This window comes from Salminus brasiliensis, chromosome 2, assembly GCF_030463535.1.
Source record: "Salminus brasiliensis chromosome 2, fSalBra1.hap2, whole genome shotgun sequence".
NCBI lineage: Eukaryota > Metazoa > Chordata > Actinopteri > Characiformes > Bryconidae > Salminus > Salminus brasiliensis.
The window spans coordinates 18754532-18776719 of NC_132879.1; the positions used below are offsets into that span (position 1 = coordinate 18754532).

General features: G+C 42.2%; 2 protein-coding genes across 4 annotated transcripts in view; both read left to right on the top strand.

Moving 5' to 3' along the window:
* The window catches only part of dusp8a (dual specificity phosphatase 8a), a 54490-nt gene extending 50840 nt beyond the window's left edge, over positions 1 to 3650 (top strand). For all 3 annotated transcript variants that reach the window (XM_072669458.1, XM_072669466.1, XM_072669472.1), the window contains one exon: positions 84 to 3650. In XM_072669458.1, the coding sequence (XP_072525559.1) occupies positions 84 to 481 (398 nt within the window). In that variant the 3' untranslated portion in view covers positions 482 to 3650. The remainder of the gene's footprint in view (positions 1 to 83) is intronic.
* Positions 3651 to 16290: 12640 nt separating this feature from the next.
* Positions 16291 to 22188, top strand: part of mob2a (MOB kinase activator 2a) — a 51519-nt gene continuing 45621 nt past the window's right edge. Inside the window, exon 1 of the mRNA XM_072669499.1 lies at positions 16291 to 16786. Within this exon, the coding sequence (XP_072525600.1) occupies positions 16770 to 16786 (17 nt within the window). The 5' untranslated portion in view covers positions 16291 to 16769. The remainder of the gene's footprint in view (positions 16787 to 22188) is intronic.

Consider the following 22188-nt stretch of genomic DNA (forward strand, 5'->3'; position numbering starts at 1 on the left):
TTCTTATTCTCTTGCCTGCACATGATTGGGGGTCGGGTTGTCTTCTTTGTTTGCTTACGTTTGTTTTTCCTGCAACTTTACAGACAAAGCCTCCAACAGCCGTGACCCAGCGCAGGCCACCACACCCGTCACACCCACCGGTGATGCACCCTGGTTCTACGAATCCCTTAGCGGTGGCGGAGGAGGGGTCAATGCTGGGGCGGTGCACTTTCCTGGGCCTTTGGGCTGCGGCGCTCTCCCTGGGCCGCGCGAGGCGGTGCGTCTGCGGCCAAAAGCAGGAGAAACGCGTGAGGCGCGGGCGAGCTGGCACGAGGACGCCCCTGTTGCTGCCAGCAGCTCGGCCGACAAGCAGTTCAAGAGGCGCAGCTGCCAGATGGAGTTTGAGGAGGGGATCCAGGAGACACGCTCACGGGAGGAGCTTGGCAAAATCGGGAAGCAGTCCAGCTTCTCTGGCAGCATGGAGATCATCGAGGTATCCTGACAGCTACACTGCCCGCGGGGACTGGAGGCGCATGAAGGCGGACAGGTGCCACCTACAAGCGAGGGGAACTGAGGGAACTGGCTAATTTTGTTTGGTTTTAGCGCTGTAGGCTGAAATTAGGCGAAATAGGCGCTGAAATTAGTGACTGAGAGATTGGGCTTTCAGAACTTTTGTTTGTCTCTTAAAATTCAGAGCTGATGGAGCTGGATGCGGGCAGACTGTACTCTGTCTCCAGTGTTTTCAAGCCATTACCATCCCACCGTGACTTTGGGAGGGCTAAGGACTGAACTGCTGTACTGTATGTGCACAACCAAGCCCAGTCACGGAACCAAACCCTTCTAACTGACATGTTTCCGCTCCCAAAAAAACCAACAACAAAGCTTTACCAGCCCTCACAGTGTATTGCGAATAAAAGCATGGCCCTGTCTCCTCCGATTCACACGTACTCCTGGTATTACTCTATCACAAGACTCGATATTGTATTTACACCTCCACAGCACAAGGGGGGGGCCCTCTACTGACAGACTCAAAGCCCTGGTACAGACTCTCGCTGATCAAAATGAAGGCTGCTTTGTGTATCGCTTTTGTCCTCCCTGCTCCTGTATCCCAGTAAGCGTGGAATTCCGGAGGAGGATGCAGGAATGTTATGAAGGAAAAGCATTGTGGATGTTTTCCCGCAGTGCCCTCTGTCACTCTTTTGTTCTCTGTGTTTGTTCCTTACCTTTACCCAGATTTCACCCCCCTCACCTCCCCCCTACCCTCACTGTACAATGGGAGGGCATGAAATGAACTGCCGCCCACCATTCTCACTGAGCATGCTCCAAGGCTGCTGGTTTCCCCTACAGATCAATAGATATACACTATACATAGCTATTTCAATGGACATTTTTAATGTTTGTTTGTTTTGATTCTCTCAGTTATAGTTTTAATTTATTATATCTGTTCATTCTGGTAATGAGAAATAATATAATGATTGTGGAATCCTTTCTTTTGCTTTTTTTTCTGTTTTTTTTTTTTTTTTAATGTTGACCTCAGTGGCTGTATGGTATTTATAAAATCACTCACAAAACTGATACACACCTTCAAGCAATATGTGCTATTTTCTTCATCGTTTTTTCGTCCTCTTTTTCATCTATAAGGGAGAGTGATTATTAAAGTGGCTTCACCTGGTATTTAATGCACTTTCTGTTGCTTTAAGAAAGGAATTGATGGAGCGTCTCATCAAAAGGGTACCACAATGCTTTTTATACAGATCCTGCATTAGCATTAGCATTAGCACACCCATGCATTGATGCCCTGCACTGTGTAACGAGCTGGGGCGTTTAGCATGGTTTTACCATTTACATGAATGGCTCAGAAATCTCGGAAAGCCTGTTCTCGTGTGTTACCTAGAACATGCTGAAACGACCGAAAAATGTGCAAGTTGGAGCTTTCTTTTTTTATCTACAAGCACATTAAGATGAATGCAGATCGAAAAATCGTTGACAGGGACTTGTGGTTTTCGTTTCGGTCCCCTTTTGTTCTTTGTATTTATGAGTTTATTTATTGTGAGCTTGGGCCTGTTTCTAGGAGCCTGTGTGGATGGAGTGGATGGAGTGTGAGTGACTAATGTAGATGGACCTCTTTAAATCCAAATCATCAGATAGATGAGTATTTTTGACGTTTCATTTCTTCGCTCCTGGAAGCGCAGGCGATACGAACGTGATCTTCTTCTAAAAGACGTGTTCAAGCTGAGGTATTAGCCCGACACGCTAGCGGTGCCTACCAGTCATCTTGTCTCAGTTATCTGTACTCCTGGCAAGCGAGGCCTGGGTTCATGTTGGGTTAAATGGAGTCCGCGCTGATAGTGTGGCAGAGACAACAGCACACGATGCTTCAGTTTAGCTCAGGGGAATTGCACACAAGTCCCATCTCTGAGCTCAGACTACCTGCACAACTCTCTCTCTCTCTTTCTCTCTCTATCTATCTATCTTTCCCTCAGTTATCTCACCCTGCCTCACTCATACAGTCCCTCACTTTTTCTTTCTGTCTCGCTCTATCTCATCCTCATATTTGTTTTCTTCTGCCTCACTCTCTCTCTCTCTCTCTCTCTCTCTCTCTCTCGCACAGTATCTCCTCATCTCCTTGTTCTCTCTTGCGTGCGTGCATGCTTTTATGCACACAATCACTTGCTCGCACTATCTAACCCTAATATTCTATTTTCTGCCTCACTGTCTTTCACTCACCTTGTCTCTCACTATCACAGTCCCTTCAGTCTCACTCTCGCTCTCCTTTCTCATGTACTCTCTCTCTCTCTCTCTCTCTTACCTTTTTCTCCTTCTTTTGTCTCCCTCTTTATCTTGTTTCTCTCTCTTTATCTCTTTCTTTATCCTTCACACACAATCTCTTGCTTGATCTTACCCCCATACCCCCCCCTCTTGCTCACCTGTGCTCTCGCGCTCACACAGTCCCCCATTCTCTTTTTCTACCTGTCCTGCTCTTCTTTCTCTCTCTCTCTCTCTTTCTCTCTCTCTCACGGTCCCTGTTTGTTTCGCTCACTCTCTTACCCTCATATTCTTTCTTCTGCCTCGCTCGCTCTCTCTTGTTCGGTCTCTCTCTCCCCAACACATACACACATTTCTTCTCTCATTTTGTTTTTTGTTCCAAAGGTTTTAAAGTCATCACATTGAAAGGGTCTGTGTGTGTCCATGTGAATGGTGTTGCCCTTTTGATGCAAGATGGTTGCTTATTTATTTATGGATGTATTCTCAGTTAGCTTCTCTCTATGGCAAATCTTTGAACTTGTACTTGTGCTGCTGTTAGTCCCATTCTCCTCGTGTGACACATTACCTGTTCTTTTCCTTTTCTTCTTCTTCTATATTTTTAAAGATGTTGTTATCTTCATTATTTAAGACATGTAATGAAAAGATGCAGGCTGTCCTTTTTTTGCTGAAACTGTTTAATTGTTGGCAACAACGTTATTATTATTATTATTATTATTATTATTATTATTATGTTGTGTAAATAGAAACGTATCTACAAGAATAACTGGTATAGGGAACTTTTTAAGAGAAAATCCTGATACCTTAGGCTGCTTGACGCAAAATACCTCAGGTTCTATTCAAAGGCTTTTTCCTCCCCTTGTACCTGTTTTGTGAAGATGAAACAAAAATACAAACATTACAAAATATGAGTGGATATGAGTGTGTTTTCTTTCCCATGTTTTCCACATACATTACAGTGTTCAGTGGCGGCTTCAGTCCTTAGACTGAACTCAAATCAGCAACACTTCATTTGGACCCATATTTGTATGCATTGAGGGGTATTAGGCCTATATTAATGCATTTCATTACATTCATGACACTGTGCAGATTGTATTGAGCAATCTTTTTCAGAGCAGTTTAATAAGCAAATTAAAGGTATTTTTCATATATACCAAATTTGCTATCTATATATTAAGCCATCTAACAGAGATTTCCACCTACAGGATTTTTATTTTTATTTGTTTGACGATTTGAAAGTGTCAATTAACACCATGCATTCGTAGCTCCCCCTAGCACAAGCAATACTGCCGACACTAGTAGGATAAGGACATAACCCGTCTCCTCCAATACATGTGGCGCTAGTAACCGCCAACAGGCACCTGTGCCGGCCAACATTGCTTTTAGAGCAATGAGGGAAGGGAGCGCCAGCTACCTAGCCGGAGAGAGCATGAAAAATTGTGCTCTCTCAGACTCTGGTCGCTGATGGCAAGGTAGCATTGCCCATGGTTCGAACTCTGGACCCCCAGGCCACAATGGTGGTGCATTAGACTGCTGAGCCACTCAGAGCCCTATAAGAACACTTTAACAAGGCACTGAACCATTTAAGCATCAAATCTGATATAAAACCATTACCTTTACTGAAGAACCCTTGAGGAACCCTGTTTGTGTTCGAGTTTAAGTGACTGTGCGTCTTTGTCAAGTATAGTGTTGTAAATGGCTCTTCTCTATGATTGAAAACCTCACAGAACCTTTAAAAATAGTACACAACTGCTAGTGGGTTGGGGCAGTTAAGAGACCTGTCCAGCACCCAATCGTACGTGTTTAGTGGCCTACAGCAGTTACTGATCCAATAGCTTATTGAAGTTATTGCTTAATAGCAATAACTTCAAACAATCAAATAAAGTTATCGGTGTGCTTCAGTGAGTGAACTGCCATCTTCAACATCGAGCACAGTCTGATTCTGTGTGTACAGCTGGGTTAAGTTACCTGGATGGGACTCGGAGCAGGTGTGCAAGTGTGTAAAGCAGCACTGGCTTAAAAGACTTATCTGCAGCAGTCATTGCCAAGGTGAGAGCTTAGAGAACAGCTACAGCGTCAGCTTATCCCACAATTATGCAACAAATCTTATGCCTGAAAATGCTGCACAAACACAACCTCTGCTCATATGAGTGGGCTCTGTGTCACAGGCACGGTGTACAGCATTAAACAGTACCATTACCACAGAACACATTTAATAGAAATGTCTGCAACAGTTACATTGACCAAAATGTGACCCCCACTGCAAAATCTGAAAACTTGACCTGTTGGAGTGTCCAATGATGGCAAATCTTTTTCTTGAGGCCTGCTTTTGGGCTGAACTGGGTAGGACGGCCTGATCTGCCCATGTTGGCAGTTGTTTTAAAAGTACATTGGAACGACTGCAGACTCATCTTAACCCTTCTTTCTGAAGGCCTCAGAGAGCTCTTTGAAACTCAGCCATGAATTTGTTTACTGTAGAAAATCCCTGCTGGCCTCCCTCTGATTGGCCAGTAGTCTGTCTACAGCAGTAGGTACTCTGCTTCATAGAGTAAAGCTACTGTACATTTTGGTAGATGTTGGTGTATAAGAAAAAAAGCTATCTGCCCTTCAGCCAGTTGTGCTGAGGGGCGGGGGGTGTAGCACCTGTGTGTGGATATGAGCTGTTGGTGCTGTGTATTACTGGAAGATTCTTCTTCTGCTGCTATTGTTCTCCTTCATAAAGCCCCTCTATTATCACAGGGCTCCCCACTGAAAGGAGAGATGGTTCAGAGGAGGTAGCAGAGAAAGAGATCACACCGGAGAACACAACACCACACGGGTGCTAAGGTCACGCCCTGGCCCTCGTTTTGCACACACACACACACACACACACACGTTTGTTTTTACACTTTATGTGTACACTTTAAGGTCATACACATTCAAGTACTTCCATAATGATAATGTGACGTGTTTATTATATATATATATATATATTATATAAGTCTGAACTTAGTAACTTTCAGTTCCTGGGTCACCTTGCTGCGCAGCTAATTTAAGGTTTGTCTACAAATTTATACAAATCAGGGGTCTGTGGGGGGACTTCCAAAAGCCCCCTTGGAGTCCCTTCAGGTAGTTCATGGTGGATCGTTATCCCCTTTTCAGGTGGTATTTTGTGAATTCCATCCTTTCCTCCACCCACACAATATTGCCAATGCAACCCTAACCCTAACCCTAACCCTAAACCTAAACCTTACCCTAACCCTAACCCTAACCCTAACCCTAACCCTTACCCTAACCCTAACCCTAAACCTAACCCTAACCCTAACCCTTACCCTTACCCTTACCCTAACCCTAAACCTTACCCTAACCCTAACCCTTACCCTAACCCTTACCCTAACCCTAAACCTTACCCTAACCCTAACCCTTACCCTAACCCTAACCCTAACCCTTACCCTTACCCTAACCCTAAACCTTACCCTAACCCTAACCCTTACCCTAACCCTAACCCTAAACCTAAACCTTACCCTAACCCTAACCCTAACCCTTACCCTTACCCTAACCCTAACCCTTACCCTAACCCTAACCCTAAACCTTACCCTAACCCTAACCCTTACCCTAACCCTAACCCTTACCCTAACCCTAACCCTAAACCTTACCCTAACCCTAACCCTAACCCTTACCCTAACCCTAACCCTAAACCTTACCCTAACCCTAACCCTAACCCTAAACCTTACCCTAACCCTAACCCTTACCCTAACCCTAACCCTAAACCTAAACCTAAACCTTACCCTAACCCTAACCCTAACCCTTACCCTAACCCTAACCCTAACCCTTACCCTAACCCTTACCCTAAGCCTAACCCTAACCCTAACCCTAACCAACAAAGTAGGAGTGTCTAATAAAGTGGACAGTGAGTGGACCCAGTGTTTAAAAACTCCAGCAGCACAAACCCTTGCAACACACACACACACACACACACACACACACAGAGACTAACACACCACCACCATGCCAGTGCCACTGCATGAGAATGCTGAGAATGACCCACCACCCAAATATAGCCGCTCTGTGGTGGTCCTGTGGTGTCCTGATCATTAAAGAGCAGAGTTAAAGGAGGCTATCAAAGTATGCACAGCTTGTATATACAGCTTCCCTTGATTATAACCTCAGGAACAAAAACGTAAAGGTTGTGCTGTTTACAAAGTTTGTATGAAAATGATCACTCACACACACACACACACACACACACACACACATATACACGCACTATGGTGAAAGCTGGGGGTCAAGGTGATACGGAGCAATGAGAAAGCCTCCTTGTGGGCCCAGAGGCACTTTCAGTCCAGTGGGAAAACGGAGAAATTCCCCTCTTCCCACAGTCAAATTCCTCTCCGTTGTCTCTGTCTGTGCTGGGGACATTTTCCTTTCACTTTGGATTTAACTGCCAGCTTCCTTGAGTACACTTATCATTTCTGTCATAACAGAACCTTATCGCATGTCTCTGCAGCAGAACTGGAGATTGAATGTTTCTTGTCTGTTGCATCATGGGCGGTTCACGCAATGTAAAGGGGAACTGACGCTTTCAAATGAGGCTCCATTTGGTATAATATTTACAATATTTTGCTACATTTGCCTTGTCCTCAACACACACTTCAATTACAACATCAATACAAAGTGATCAATTTATTTAATAATCATAGTGAGAGTTTTTATCATTTCAAAAAGACAGAATGCATTGTTTACCTTTATATCAATCCAATTTTTGCAAAGGTCAGTGATTTCTGTAAAGAAACACCTGTCTATGTCATAACAACAAACACTGACAGGGGAGCAGATGTCAGCCATAAGATTAGCGATGTCTGTAAAAGTGACAATTTTAGCCATACATTGCTCCTGATCATGTGGTTGATTCATTCAGCATTACCATTTCTACAGTTATGGCAATATTTAACAAAGTTTGTATAAAAAATAAAATGTTCACTATATTTCTACAAATTTAAAGTGCTTACGTAATGTTAGGAAATTGTAGACAAGTAAAACATTGTCGTTACCAACACAAAACTGATTGTGACAGTAAAGACACCAGGTGATGTTAATGACAGGTTTTCTTTTTAACAGTTTAGAAATCAAAGTGAAATGTGAAACTAAATTTCACTGGGTTTTTTTCTGTCAGCATGGGCGGCACAGACATCAGTACAGAGCCCTAGGAAATACAGAAAAAGAGAGAAAGTGAGAGATGGAGAAATATAGACAGCAGTATAACTCTCAGCAGTTCATGCAGAGCATTCACACTGGGGCCCACGGTGGTTGTCTAAGACTCCCTGACCTTTTTATTGGACCCCTCATATCACTACTTTACACAGCTTCACAATACCCATGACTCATGTCTAGCTATATATAATAATATATATAAAAATATCATAATAATGAAAGGCAACCTTTAGCAACCTCGAGCAACCAAATGACCAAGAGCCAGCAACAGTGAGCAAAAAAATGGAATGTTTAATTATATATTTTGTGTATATTGTACATTGTATAAATTATGGGTATTTGTTTATGGGTAATATGTGGCCCGTAATTTTCCCCATTACACACTGCAGCCTATAAGATCTTGCTTACTCCATTAGACAGAGCTCGTGGGAGCCCGGGTTAGTTTGTTGAGTTTTTTTTTGTTGTTGTTTTTTTTTTTTAGATAATGATGACTAGTCCTTGTGTAAATCCATGATGACTGAAGGGCAGCTGACCATGACCGCATGATGACATGCTGCCATTGAAGCACAACAGATCCCTCTGTTTGGCCTTTACTTCAGCACCAAAGCTAAAATCCCCACCAGCATCATGGGGGCAATGAGTTGCTTATGAGATCATCTTTGATGTAAAACACGTTCTCTAGATCCTTCTACTTTTCCCAAATACGCATTTGAACTTAATGGGGGAAAAGCTTTTGGAGCGCTCTGGCCTCTGATTGTTACTTGGTAAATGCGTAAACAAACAGTAATGGCCTTTGGTTTATGGCTGTGGTAATTTAGTTAGGAAAAGCCACTCTTGCTATTTTCAGGTCTTTGAATGAGAGAAGATCTTGATGTTTGTGTGTATGTGAGTGTGTGTGTGTGTGTGTGTGTGCGCGTGAGAGCCTTCCAAAGGATGTGATTGTTCCCAGCCGGAGCCATGTTGTGTGCCAGACCCATCTCGGATCCCAGAGTTTATATATGGAAACTTAGGAGAAACTCCGGATTGTTACATCAGAGCTACATTCCTCTCTTTTCCACTCGCTGGTGCCTCTGTCCTCAATTCACCTCTGCGCAAAAGATCAGCGCCTGAAACTATTTATTACGGCAGAACGGAAAAGAGGCCTACTTTCATGCAGGCAACCCACTGGCCTGAATGCTTGAACGGGAAGAATGCTGTACCAATTTTCATATTGAGTGTCTTTTAAAGGCAGCATTCTGTGATGCATTCTTTACATACTGCACCACTGGGCCACAGTGTAAGTCCTGGGCACACCATACTCTCTACTGTGTGGAAGGTACACCTAGTGACACCTAATAGAAACCATTGAGGAAGGTACAAATACTATATCACGATATTTAAAGACTTCTTTCACAATACGCAAAATTTGTAACGATACCTGTAATCACAGACTAAATACATGAGTAGCGTCAGATTCTTATAAACTACTATTCAGATCCTCTCCCAGACTGAATACAGTGATTCTTATTCAACATCATCATTCTTCATCTAATTAAACCAGACTAATTTTCCGGTTTATAATGAAACCTGCAGCTGATCAGTGTTTATTAATCACTACCAGTATGCTCAATGTGCTTAGAATAGCATATTGTTATCATGATAACAAAATGTATCACGATACAATAAAATATCATCATATTGCCCAGCCCTACTAGTACTGGACTGGAATTCATCTGGACAAGTAATTCAAACAGCTCTCAAGTAGTCTGACTTAAAAAAAAGGCCTCATTGGAGATCCCTTTCTGTTACTCAACATAGTTAATTGGAATTGGATTCAGTACTGCCGTGTGTACGTATGTGTGTGTATGAACCCTCAATAAAACAAAAAAGACATAAGCAACACCACATACTGTCGTACTACGAAAACCCATTCTGAGTATGTATCTCGAAGATGTGAGGAACCTTTGAGCAACTTCAGCTACATTGGGCTGCTTTTTGGAGGCGGGCTGTTCAAAATGAAACTATCTGGCAAATGCAGAAGGAAGTCAGATAACTGACATTACTGCTAGAGAGAGGCCTAAAAAAGACATTTTAAAAAGTCCACACCCAGAAATTCACACCAGAGCTGTGTTTTTTCAAAAGTTCCTGCGACCTTCATGATAAGTCATCAGAATGGGGTTTCCTATTCTGGTTGGAGAGTCCCTTTAAGTAGCGAGCTACAAGATAAGATAGTAATGCAGTAGACACAGAAATGCTAAATAGTAGTAACATAGGAATGCATAATAATGCCAAACAACTTTAAGTGAACCTATCACTGGTTGGGTTGGAGAGTGAGACAGTGTAGAGTTGAGTTGAATCTGCTGTGTTTGAGCAAAGAAATCACCAAACCATGATGCCTTTGGCTCTCCAGGACTCAAACCAGTAGTAAGCAGCAGTCAATGGAGTGTAATCCACTATATTGACAAAAGTATTTGGACACCTGCTCATTCATTGTTTTTGTTTAATTATGTGTTTGTTTGTTTTTAAAAAGAGTTTACTAGATTTTGGAGCACTGCTGTGAGGATTTGATTGCATTCAGCGACATGAGCATTTTAGTGAAGTCAGGATGTTGGATGATCATCACCGCACCTCAAACCCTCGAACTCCACCGCTCATCCCAAATATGTTGGATGGAGCACCATCATTCCAGAGAACACAGTTATGTTGCTCCATGTCTCAATGCTCGGGGGTTTTATACCCCTCTAGTCCACACCTGGCAATAAGCATGATGCCCATAGATTTATGTTAATTTCCTCCAGAGAGTCCTATTCTATTAGACATACTTCTCTACAGGGACTGGATAATCTGTGTGTGCGCATTTGCACATCTGTATCAGCAATGGGTGCATTCATTAGAAGGGGTGTCCACAAACATTTGAACATATAGTGTATGAGTGCCGCTCTCTGAAGGCTGAAGGGAAGTTCCTGAAGTGGCTTGTTAAGCAAGAAATATCTAACATTATCTACCGGAGGAAAAGGGGCTGAAATACGAGTGGTGGGGGTCAAAGGTGATTTTTGAAGTCGTTTAATGACGTCCTTTGATGTAGTATGGGGACTTCAGTGCGCAGTGAGCAGAGCTAGATCTAGGCCTTCATTTCTGGCCTTTAATATAAAAAGAATAGAAACAGAAAGGATTACAAGAAAACAACCCATATTTTAGGTGAAGCTTATAACAGACATTGCCATATACTGTATTTTACCATGTATGTAACCGATTAACACTTTCTCTTTCAGCTAACAGTGCAAATGATCTAGAATTTCCAACTGTTTTTCTCCTAAAAACACCCATTGGGTCGCACCCGTTAGAAATCAATAATTCATTGCTTTATTCCTAATCATTTTCTGCTCACAGGCTTATGTTATCTTGTGTTGGAAACATCAAACTGTAATTACTAGATGGGTGCACAAGAATGCCACCACAATGTTGTAAATACTAAGGCGAGATTTTTCTGTATAAGCCCTGGCTTGATGGCTGCTGGCAGCTGTGTTATAAACTGCCTGCATTTTAGGTATTCAGTAGCCCCACATGTCAGAGATATTTTAAATGTTCGATCTTAAAAAAAAACCCTGGTGTACATCTTACAAATAGTGCAAAATAAAGGAACCAGTAGTAAGCAGCAGCCACTGAAGTGCAGGTACACTATATGGACAAAATTATTGAGACATCTGTTCATTCATAGTTTCATTGTTTTTAAAATCAAGGGTATTATAACACGTTTATCCAGCTTTTTTGGAGTAACTGTCTCTACTAGATTTTGGAGCATTGCTTTGAGAACTGAGGATTGCATTCAGCGGCAAGTTGAATGATCTTATTAAAATTCCAGGATCTGCTTTTTGCATTAGCAACCAGTTTGAAAAGATGTGGGTAGCAGGAGGAAGGATGTGCAAACCTTGCTTACAAGTGTTGCCATAGGCACATGTTTTACCATGTTTGGTAAAAAACCTTTTGGTCAATTATATTTATTTGTTTAAACATTTAAAAGGTTCTTAACGCTCACATATTTGTGTTACACACATGGTTCTTTATGGAACCAAAAGTGGTTCTTCTATGAAATCAATCTTCAAAGAACCATTTGGGCACCAGTATTTTTAAATTTATTTTAATGTATTTTTAGTGTAGCGTATTACTCCAACACAGTTCAATTAATACAAGCATGATCACATCATTAAATCATTTTTTGTAGTTCTGAGAAATCACTAGGCCTTCCCTGAAGGTGTAATAGGGCCTGAAGGTTTTCCACTAGACTCCAGTGAGGGCAGATCACATCCACTCTAAATAACATGAACAGAGTAAGAGTGCTACCTGGACAAATTAATCACATGTTCTCTTTTTATTACTGCTCTATTTCATATAGCTTCATGTCAAGCTGCAATTGGCAAATTGGTATGATGCTGCCATCTACTGGTACATTTATGCAATTCTTCACTGAATAGCCTAATGAAAGACTTCCATCAGAAAATGCCTAATAAAGCTCAGTTCTAGACTTTCTACATGTATATTAAATATATAAGTGCACGGTAATAGAACACACTGTCCAGGACTACCGAATTAACATTATTACTGTGTACATGTGTTCAGTAGAAAGGGAATAGGATTTCCCCAGGCTACCTAAAGCCTTGGACAATGATTCTCCACTAATGACAATACAGAGAGTCAATAGACAAACAACACTGTGGGTAATATATTTACCAGTGCAGATACTTGGGGTAATATGGCTACATTAAACATTAAGGAGTTCAAACAGACATTAGGCATTAACGTGCAATGGCCAACAGACAGTGTAAATGACTCATTGATTGATAAATAAACAAAGGTAGTTCAAATTGTCATTAATGTGGCAGTGCAGGGGTGGGTCGATGGGGTATTTAGTTGAAAAGGTAGGTTGAAAAGCCTAATGGCTAGAGCGTGCAAACTGGTACAGTGAGGCAAATGGTAGTGAGGTAATGAGGTTGGATCTGTGATAAAGCAAAGCTTTGCTTATAGATCTGATGGAACAGAAAGCGCTGGGAAGCACTGGACTGATTTCATCACCCTCTGAAGGCTACCCTACAAAACCTAATAGGGTATTTTTAGACATGATGAGTCTTCAGCAACTATGTTGTTAATTGTAAGTTTAATGCACTATTTGCACAACTTGCATTCTTATACAGTCATGGGGAAAATATGAAACATCCAATAAGAATCTTTTATCTTATTTACCATATATAAATATATCATGTTCATTTTAACTATATAAAGATGAGCTGCACCACATCAGCTGCAGATGACTGAAACATTGTTGGACAGGTTTAGGAGGAGCCCGTCTTAAATAAACCTCAGACATTAAGTTTGATTTGCTCTTGATTGGTAAAGTGAGTGGATTTAACATGGTGAGATCCAAAGAGCTGTCTGATGCATTCAGAACGAAGGTGGAAGATGCAGATGCAGATGCAGAGTCTGGGAAGGGATTTGAAATGATGTTGGAACAGTTAGAAATCAGCAATTCCACTCTCCGCTAAATCATTTACTAGAGAAACAACTGTCAGCGTGGCCAGAATCTGTAGGTCAATTAGGATTACCAAAATTTATTTCTATTTGCTAAATGCCAGAATAATGAGAGAGGGTTTTTTTATTATTATTTTTTTTATTAATACACTAAGATTACTATGCCTGTAAACTATTTGGGGCAGCCCATATGATGATGTAATGTCTTTACCAGCTTCAGCCAGCATCTTCACAAGGTCTTTAGCTTTTGTTCCTGGGTTGATTTGGGCACATTTCAGACCAAAGCACGCTCATCTCTTGGACACAGAACCTCCACAGTCTCCTTCCCGAGCGGTATGATGGCTGGACATTCCCATCTTGTTTGTACTTGTGTATAATTGTTTGTACAGGTGAACGAGGCACCCAAGGATGATCCAGACTTGTGCAAGTCCACAATTCTCTTCCTGATATCTTGTCTGATTTCTTTCGAGTTTCCCATGATGTTACATAAAGAAGCAGTGTGTTTCAGGTGTGCCTTAAAATACATCCACAGGTGTGTCTCTAATGAACTCAGATGTTGCCAATAAACCTATCAGAAGCTTCCAAGAGTGTGTCATTATCCACTGTGAAACCAGTACTGTATCGACATGGGCTGAAAGGCCACTCTGCCAGGAAGAAGCCATTACTTCAAAAGCCAGATTAATGTTTGCAAATGCACACAGGGACAAAGATCCTAATTTTTGGAGACATGTCCCATGGTCTGACAAAACTGAAATCGAACTGTTTGGCCATAATGACATTTGGAGGAAAAGCGGGGAAGCTTGCAAGCCTGTGAACACCATCCCAACTGTGAAACACGGGGGGTGGCAGCATCAAGTTGAGGGGTTGTTTTGCTGCAGGAGGGACTGGTGCACTTCACAAAATACAACATCATGAGGAAAGAACATTATGTGGAAATACTGAAGAAACATCTCAAGACATCAGCCAGGAAGTTAAAGCTTGGGCGTAAATGGGTCTTCGAAATGGACAATGGCCCGAAGCACACTGCCAAACTGGCTACCAAGAGGCTTAAGGAGAACAAAGTCAGTGTTTTGGAGTGTCCATCACAAAGCCCTGATCTCAATCCTATTGAAAATGAATGGGCAAAGCTGAAAAGGCATGTGCGAGCAAGGCAACCTACAAACATGGTTCAGTTACACCAGTTCTGTCAGGTGGAATGGGCCAAAATTCCTGCCAACTGTTGTGAGAAGCTTGTGGAAGGATGTCCAAAACGTTTGACCTAAGTCATACAGTTTAAGGGCAATGGTACTGAATACTAATTAAATGTATTTCAACTTTTGACTTTGAAGAAAGTAGAAAAAATTGCCTTTAAAAAATCCCTCTCTTATTATTCCGGTATTTAGCAAGTAAATAATTTTGGTAAATGACCTAAAGCAGGAAAAGTTTATTCTAATTCCATTTTAGACAGTGTATCTTTTTATATAGTGTATGTAAACTTCTGGTTTCAGCTGTACAAGTGGCCCATCCACAGTTGATGTTAAAGTACTGCAGCTACTAACAGAAAGAGACACGTTTGCTGTTTGTGGGACGTGCAAACAAGAAACCCTTCAGTTTTATGTGATTAGTTATATTCCCACCATCTCTCAATATTGTTCAAGGTTTAAACATATTTAAAAAGACAAAGGTGTATGTGTGTGTGCTATTACTTGCATATATATGGAGAAAAAGATAGGGGATAGTAGATACTTTACAGTATTATATATTACCATAATGTATATTTAATTCAATTCAAACAAGAAGGTAAAGCTGAAATGCTGCATTTAGACAGAGAGCAGATTACAGGTCTTGGAGAAGTGTATTGATCAGAGCATGGGTTTCACAGGGCAAATGGCTCTCAGGGCCTTGCCTGAGCCAGACCAGTACCTGAACTGAGCAGCTAATGGGCTCTGGAGATGCAACCTCACCTCATCAATACTTAGTCTTTAAAAATGAGGAAACATTGACTGTGGTTGAAAGGATCAGGGTCTCGTGTAGGCTGTTTGTTTCCATATATATATGCTGGTAGGTCCATAGTTCTACAGCGACCAATGATCTTTATTATTTCAAAATTGAAAGATGTGATAAAGTATATTTCTATGTGAATAGAGTAGATATACTGTAGTTTCAGTAGCATAATACACAGACATGTGTGTTTACAGCACCACCTCTTGGTGGGATTGCTCACTTTGGCTGAGCATGGAAATGTCATTCAGTCAATAAGAACTAAAACCCAGTATATTAAATCAAGCTAAATGCAGACTGGAGAATAGACAAGCGCTTACACATAATGATGTCTTTGATTTATTCCTTTTTTTTTTTTAAATGATGCAACTAATTTTATACTGTTTTACAGTCTCATCATATTGATTTATTTAATTTACCCCAAATCACATATATCTTTGTGGATTAGACTGAGCTGGATTAAGGGATGCAGGGCTTTGTTTACATGTCATCTTTAATTGTGCCAAAAAAAAGCCAAGCTATGACCCTACAAATCACACACAGTGTATGACTTATTGGTTGATTTGTGTATTTAGGAGTTTGTATTACTTCTGTCTTCCAATAATCATCATTTAACAACAACGACAAAAATCCATACAGCAGACACAGACTGATAGACAGATAGACAGTTTCATAGACATGCAGACAGATAGACAGATAGAGGGACAGATAGACAGGCAGATATGTATTTACAAAGTGGTTATTTTCTATCATACTGGGGACATTTGGTCCCCAAAAAGAACGAAATACACAGTCTTACACACTGACACTCACACACGCAGGAAACGCAGGTGGGGGTCGCTTCCGTGTTTACTTCCGGATTCGCTATGTAGCAGAAGGGCGAAACTGGTCGGTACAGCGGCGGAGACTGAGACTGAGACTGAGAGGCGCTGCAGTTAGTCCGACACACGGAGCACGCACAGCCAGCCTGGTCTGGACACTGTAGGGGGCAGAGCAGGGGCAGAGCAGAGCAGTGTCAGCTCGGCTAGTCAGAGCTTCAGTTTTCGGAGAGGACCGCTGTGCTGCTAACGTTACCGTGCTGAAAGCTCAAAGTCAATGCAGCCTCCTCCTCCTCCTCCTCCTCCTCCTCCTCATCCTCATCCGCCCTCAGATCCACACCTCTGCACTCACTCCCCGCTGGTCACCCGGCTTTAGACGGACACACGGACTGGACCGGGTTGTTTTTTGGAGGCACCGGGACCACTGGACCACGGAGACACGCTCTGCCCTGCTCTGCGCTGCCGCGGTTGGAGCTGGCCGGATAAGCCGAGGCGAAAGCGGGCTGCGCGGATATACCCTCCCCTGGTACCGGCAGGATGGACTGGCTGATGGGGTGAGTTGAATTGCTCGTTGCTGATCAGTCCAAACCACGAGGTTGAAGTTGGGTCGTTAATCCAATTTCCCCGTCCCACCTTAGCTTAGCGCCGGAATGTAGCTATAGTTAACGGCTGCTGTACCGTTTAAGGTGTCACGAAAAAACACACACAAAAAAAACAACGAAGAAGAAGCAGCCAACCTCAGCTTCGTCTCCAACCCCTTCAGACCCCTTCAGACCCAGCCTCGGTGCATTTACGGACGGGTGGAGATGGAGATAAGCTACTTACTGGGAGTAGCTGACTGTAGCTACATGAGGCGCATGTATTTGACTGTAACGCAGGAGTTCACTTTTTACGCGCAGTCATGATGCCACGGTTGCCACGGTTACTCTCAGTAGTTTTTGACTCCAGTGCTGGATTTATTAATTGATTTATTGATCTATTTATTTATCAATCAGAATCATTCTCTAAATGTAGCTAGCTGGATATCTACCCGGATCCCACAGTAGGTTACTGAACAGGAGGATAGCCGGCTAGCTGTGCTAGCGCTGCCTGCTACTGTATGAACACACCGACTGTGAGCGTGGTGATAACGGTGAGCAGAAAGGTAGCTAGCTTGGCTACCACCTCCCACCCCAAAACAAGGGCTTCAGGGTACATGAAGACGCTCTGCTCGTAAAATTCACGTCTGCGAAAAGACCACAAGACGCCATGGTTTGCCGTATGCTGTGTAGGGTGACATCCGGCTAATGTCCATGCCTGCTGTCAGTTCAGTTTTTGGGTGTGTTGCTCCCTCCACCCTGCCTTCTTAATCACAGCCCAGCTCCTGCCATGCGTTCAGCTGTGCTGTGCATGGGACCGCTTTCAGATCTCATGTAGGGTCGGAGGTGTTTAGTGTCCCACAGTGACTTCTGCAGTGAGAACATGTGAAAACATGTGAAAGCAGAAACACTAGCACCAGTTTTCAGTTTTATTCAGAGTTTATGGGTGGAAACTCTACTTCTGGTTGGGTTCTGGTTGATAAATTGTGATGTTTTGGTCAATTAAAGCTATTATCTGACCTTTCTAAGGCTGATCTGAACTTTGAGGCCTCAAATTGAATTATTTTGATAAGTGATCCAGCCATAAATCTAATTTACACATTTTCCACTCTCAAAAAGTACAGTTGAGATGTTAAACCTGCTTCTTAAGTTCAGCACTGGGGCTATGAGCTGTGTCCTAAAACACCTACGGCTATGAGCCTTTAGCTAGCTTACCCTCATAATGCAGACCTAAAGAAGCAAGTGTTGGAACCCGAGCGTGCCCTTGCTAACCCTACCTAAGGGTAGGCTGAAAATGATGTAAATGACCTTTCTTGATTAATTGTTTTTTTTATTGATTTATTAGTTTGCATTATCAACAAAGATTCTGCTGCGCCTCTTTCTTTACTGTGAGTGTTTGCTATTTAAATAAGAAGCTGACCTACTTCTTATTTGATTTCATGTTGTGCTGTGACCTGAAATCTGTTAATGCAATGTTTAGCAATGGTGTGTCTGTCGCCACCGATTGAACGATTAGGAACAAATTGAATAGAAATGAGCACTGATGTGGCCACCGAAGTAGAAAGTGTGTCAGAGTAAGGGTGTGTGGCTGATGGATTGGTTGGTGCCCTCTCATGACCTGTCAAATACAGAGAGACTTTCCTTTCTTTTTTGAGGAGCAAAGGCGTATGGTGGTAATACTTATAAACGGTAATAGGGCTTTCTGCGTTGTGCTTTAAAAGAGGATAGATTAGGATGCAATAGCCTGCAGCTTGTCCCCAGTACAAACAACATTACAAAAGGGAGAGCCATCTGTCCTGTCAGTCGTACAGTATGTACTAGTGTGTTTCAGTTCCTGTCCTAATGTTCTGATTCAATTAGTCTTTCTCCTGAGGTGATTATATTGCTTCACAGCAGCACTATAGTGGGATAAAATGTCCCATCTCTTCATCAGCGTATCAATGTAGGCTATTACTGATGCTTTTTGCAAAGGCATCTTTCAGAAAGCTGCGCTGATGTGAGTCTAGGATCGAGTCCTATCATTTTCAACACTTGTTTTACATATAGATGGAAACATACAGCTGGTTATGAAGTTCATCAATCTCACTCCACAGATACACCCCTCTGGCTTGCTTTCTGTCTTTAGTGGAAACTAGAGGTGCACAATGATATTGAACTCTCATCATTATTCACATTGACATTTGCTAAAAAAAAAAATGATCAGGAGTGGTGTTTAAAAACAGCTTTACTGAAATGACATTAATTTATTAAGTATGTATGTTTGTTCTGGGGAAAATGTAATCTCAATTTCTACAATTTATAAATGTGCATGTATATTGACAGAGATTTGCATAAAAACTAACCAAAATACTCCCACAGTTCCTATTCAGACCATCCCTAGGGGAAACCACTGTCAGTGATGAAAACTAGGCAGCTGGGTGTTATCCAGGTACTGTAGATGGATGTAAAGTGTAAAGAGTCTTGCCCAAGGGCTCTTACTGGTGTGGGGTGGTGAGCTTATCCGGCTGGGGAATGAAACCCTAATCTTCTGTGAGAAGTCTGTGCTGCATGTATCTACAGCATCCAGAGTCTAGACATGTTCAAAAGCTACCAAAATTACCGAATCGAATCTTGACTCCTGAATCAAAAATCTGTGTGCTGTCATGCTGCAGGACTTTTTTTTTTATATGACAAGAGCATCTCAGTCTCATCTCGCTAGCGGTGCACCTGCTCCTCATTACTGGTTACACTGTGGTCTGCTCTCATGAGCTTGACAGGTAGTTTGCATGTGTAGCTCAGGTTCTCCATGTCACAAGAGGTTTGAAGAACTTGAATGACTTAACGAGGCGCATAACGGCAAAGATTCAAAGCCAGTAATGATGGGAGACTTGTGTGTGGATTCACACACCTCACACTACATTCGAACGTGCCCGCCTCCTGCCGCAGAAGACACTGCTGCCGTTTGTGATTTTGCTGTGTGATAGCAAGTTCTTGAATCATCCACAGCAGGATGTGGCTGTGGTGGCTGTTTCTGTGTCTGTCAGGTTCCTCATGGTTTTGGTATTGCTCACAGAGTCTTAAGGGACATCGTGTCGCAGCGCAGTGAGCTCTGTGGCCTGGCTTTAGAGAGGCACAGACAGGATATTGCATCACTGTAGAAAACATGTCTTTTTCTGCTCATCTGAGAAGACTCGGGCGACAGATGTTTAATCCCATCCTTTTGAGTGATGGATGGTAATGTCAGAGCCAGCTGGAGACTATTATAAATGTAGGTTATGCCACTGTAATACACCAGCAGGATGTAATGCTCAGGCATGTTTATATTTTCTACTAAAGAAGTGGCAGCTAGAAGAGAATCCAGCTGATAGTAAAGCCTATAGTAAAGCCTGCAGTATAGCCTTAGATCGCAGTACATAGTGGTTTATGCAACGTGTTTTGACCCCAGTTTGGTTTTGTGTAGTAATGGATCACCTGACATGACTGTGCTTTTTGGATGGCTGTTGTGTATTTCTCTTTGTTTTATATCAGTGCTGCTGAGGACACTCTGCTCTATTTATGAGGCAGTCATGCCCATGTCACGCTTAGCCAAAATAAAGAGGGGTGGAGGCCTAACACCCATGCTTTTGACTCATGGCTTATATTTTTTTATTTTTTTATTTTCCACGTTATAAATAGTCTGTCTATGGTAGCAAACAGTAGTCTGATTCGAGCCTCTGTAATTCCTTATTGTCTGTCGTTAGGCTTAATACATGTGGGAGGCCCGTCCCCATTTGCTCTGATTGTTATTGTGAGTGAGTGTTTGCAGCTATTTAAGTTTCCATTAGGTGGTAATTACTGACTTTCAGCTAATATAACTATCAGAGGCGGATGACCTCAACTTAAAGGTCAAACTGAACAGGAACACTTATCAGTTACTTCTATCTGTTTCCTGGGAGGCTGTTTGAGAAGCACCATTTGGAGACAGCATCTAGCTACTTGTCTTTTACTTTAGCCTCATAGTGCCGAAAATCTGTGCTGGCCTGCTGTCTGCTCTGAGCATTTGTTTGTTTTCTCCAGGCAGTACGTTGTGTTGTCTGCTCTGCGGAGAGATTACGTACTTTGACATTTGCATGCTGAGCAATATTGTGTGCAACGTAAGTTGTGTGGAAGTAGTGTCAAGAAAACTCAGCTAGAGGGGATTAATTGAACCATTTAGGCCATTGCATGTTTGGTACACTGTGTATTAAGACAATTTGGGACTCCATACAGGCAAGCATGACTACAATGGGGACAGACCATCCCTTCTCTTACTGTCTTCAGGAAGGAAAAAGATTGCTCCTTGTAAGTGAATATTATCTTTACACCCCTGATAGGAAGTAATGTGACCTTAATAATTGAGGTACATGTGATGTAAATTTGAGGGAACCTGCTTGCCCTATTAACTTCTGGTCACAGAGGCAAAGTTGGGCATTGTCAAACATTCCCACGGGTTTATGCAATCATCCATCTGCCTCAACTGGCCTTTAGTCTCTGCTTTACATCCACATTCTTGTACTGTTGTATTAACAGCATCTCCTGTGTGCCTTTGCTTGATGGTATTCAGTGGTGACCAAGTAAAGCACACAAACAATGTATAGGCAGCCTAATTGTTGTTATTTTTCTTTTTCAGCATTTCTAAAGGCTAGGTACTTCATAGCAGGAGGATGCTGCATTGTTGTGCATGTGACTGATTAGCTTGTATGGTCCATACACTATTCTCCTTCTCAATTTCTCCTTCCGCATTAATACTGAGCATATGTCCTTCACTCATTTCCAACATCATAGCTCATGGCTGGCCATTTCATTCACTTTATCTGATCTGTTAGTCTGCTGCTTTCTTGTAATCATCTGCAATTTTCAGTGTTGTCCAGATGAGATTGGGTTCCCCTTTTGACAAAGGGAAACCTTCTTCTCAATGTTTCTTTCTCTTGAGCTGAGGGAGGACTTGGACCTTGGGAAAAAGGGCTTGGACATTGGGGAAAAAGGGCTTGGACCTTGGGTCTGTTGTGAAAAGTTCTATATATATAAGTTCTATACTTACTGAATGTACTTTGGGCTTGTAATGTATATGGGTCCTTAAAGTGCTCTGGATCTACATTGTGAGCATACTATTGGGATTTTATTTGGGAAATTAAAGAGCAGCGCACACCAAGTAAAAACAACTGGTTTATAAAGCATGCAGCAGATTGTAGCATCTAGTATTAAAGCAGTTAGGCCCTATCTGACCAAAGAGGCTTCTGAGAGCACAGCACAGGGTGTTTCAACATGTAGACAAAAATAAAGAGATGACGACGAGGCCAGGGGAAGGAAACGCTCTGTACTGGGTGGAAGAAAGCTATTGTTTTCAAAGCAGTAGCTTAAGGGCCCTGTGTCAGCTCATA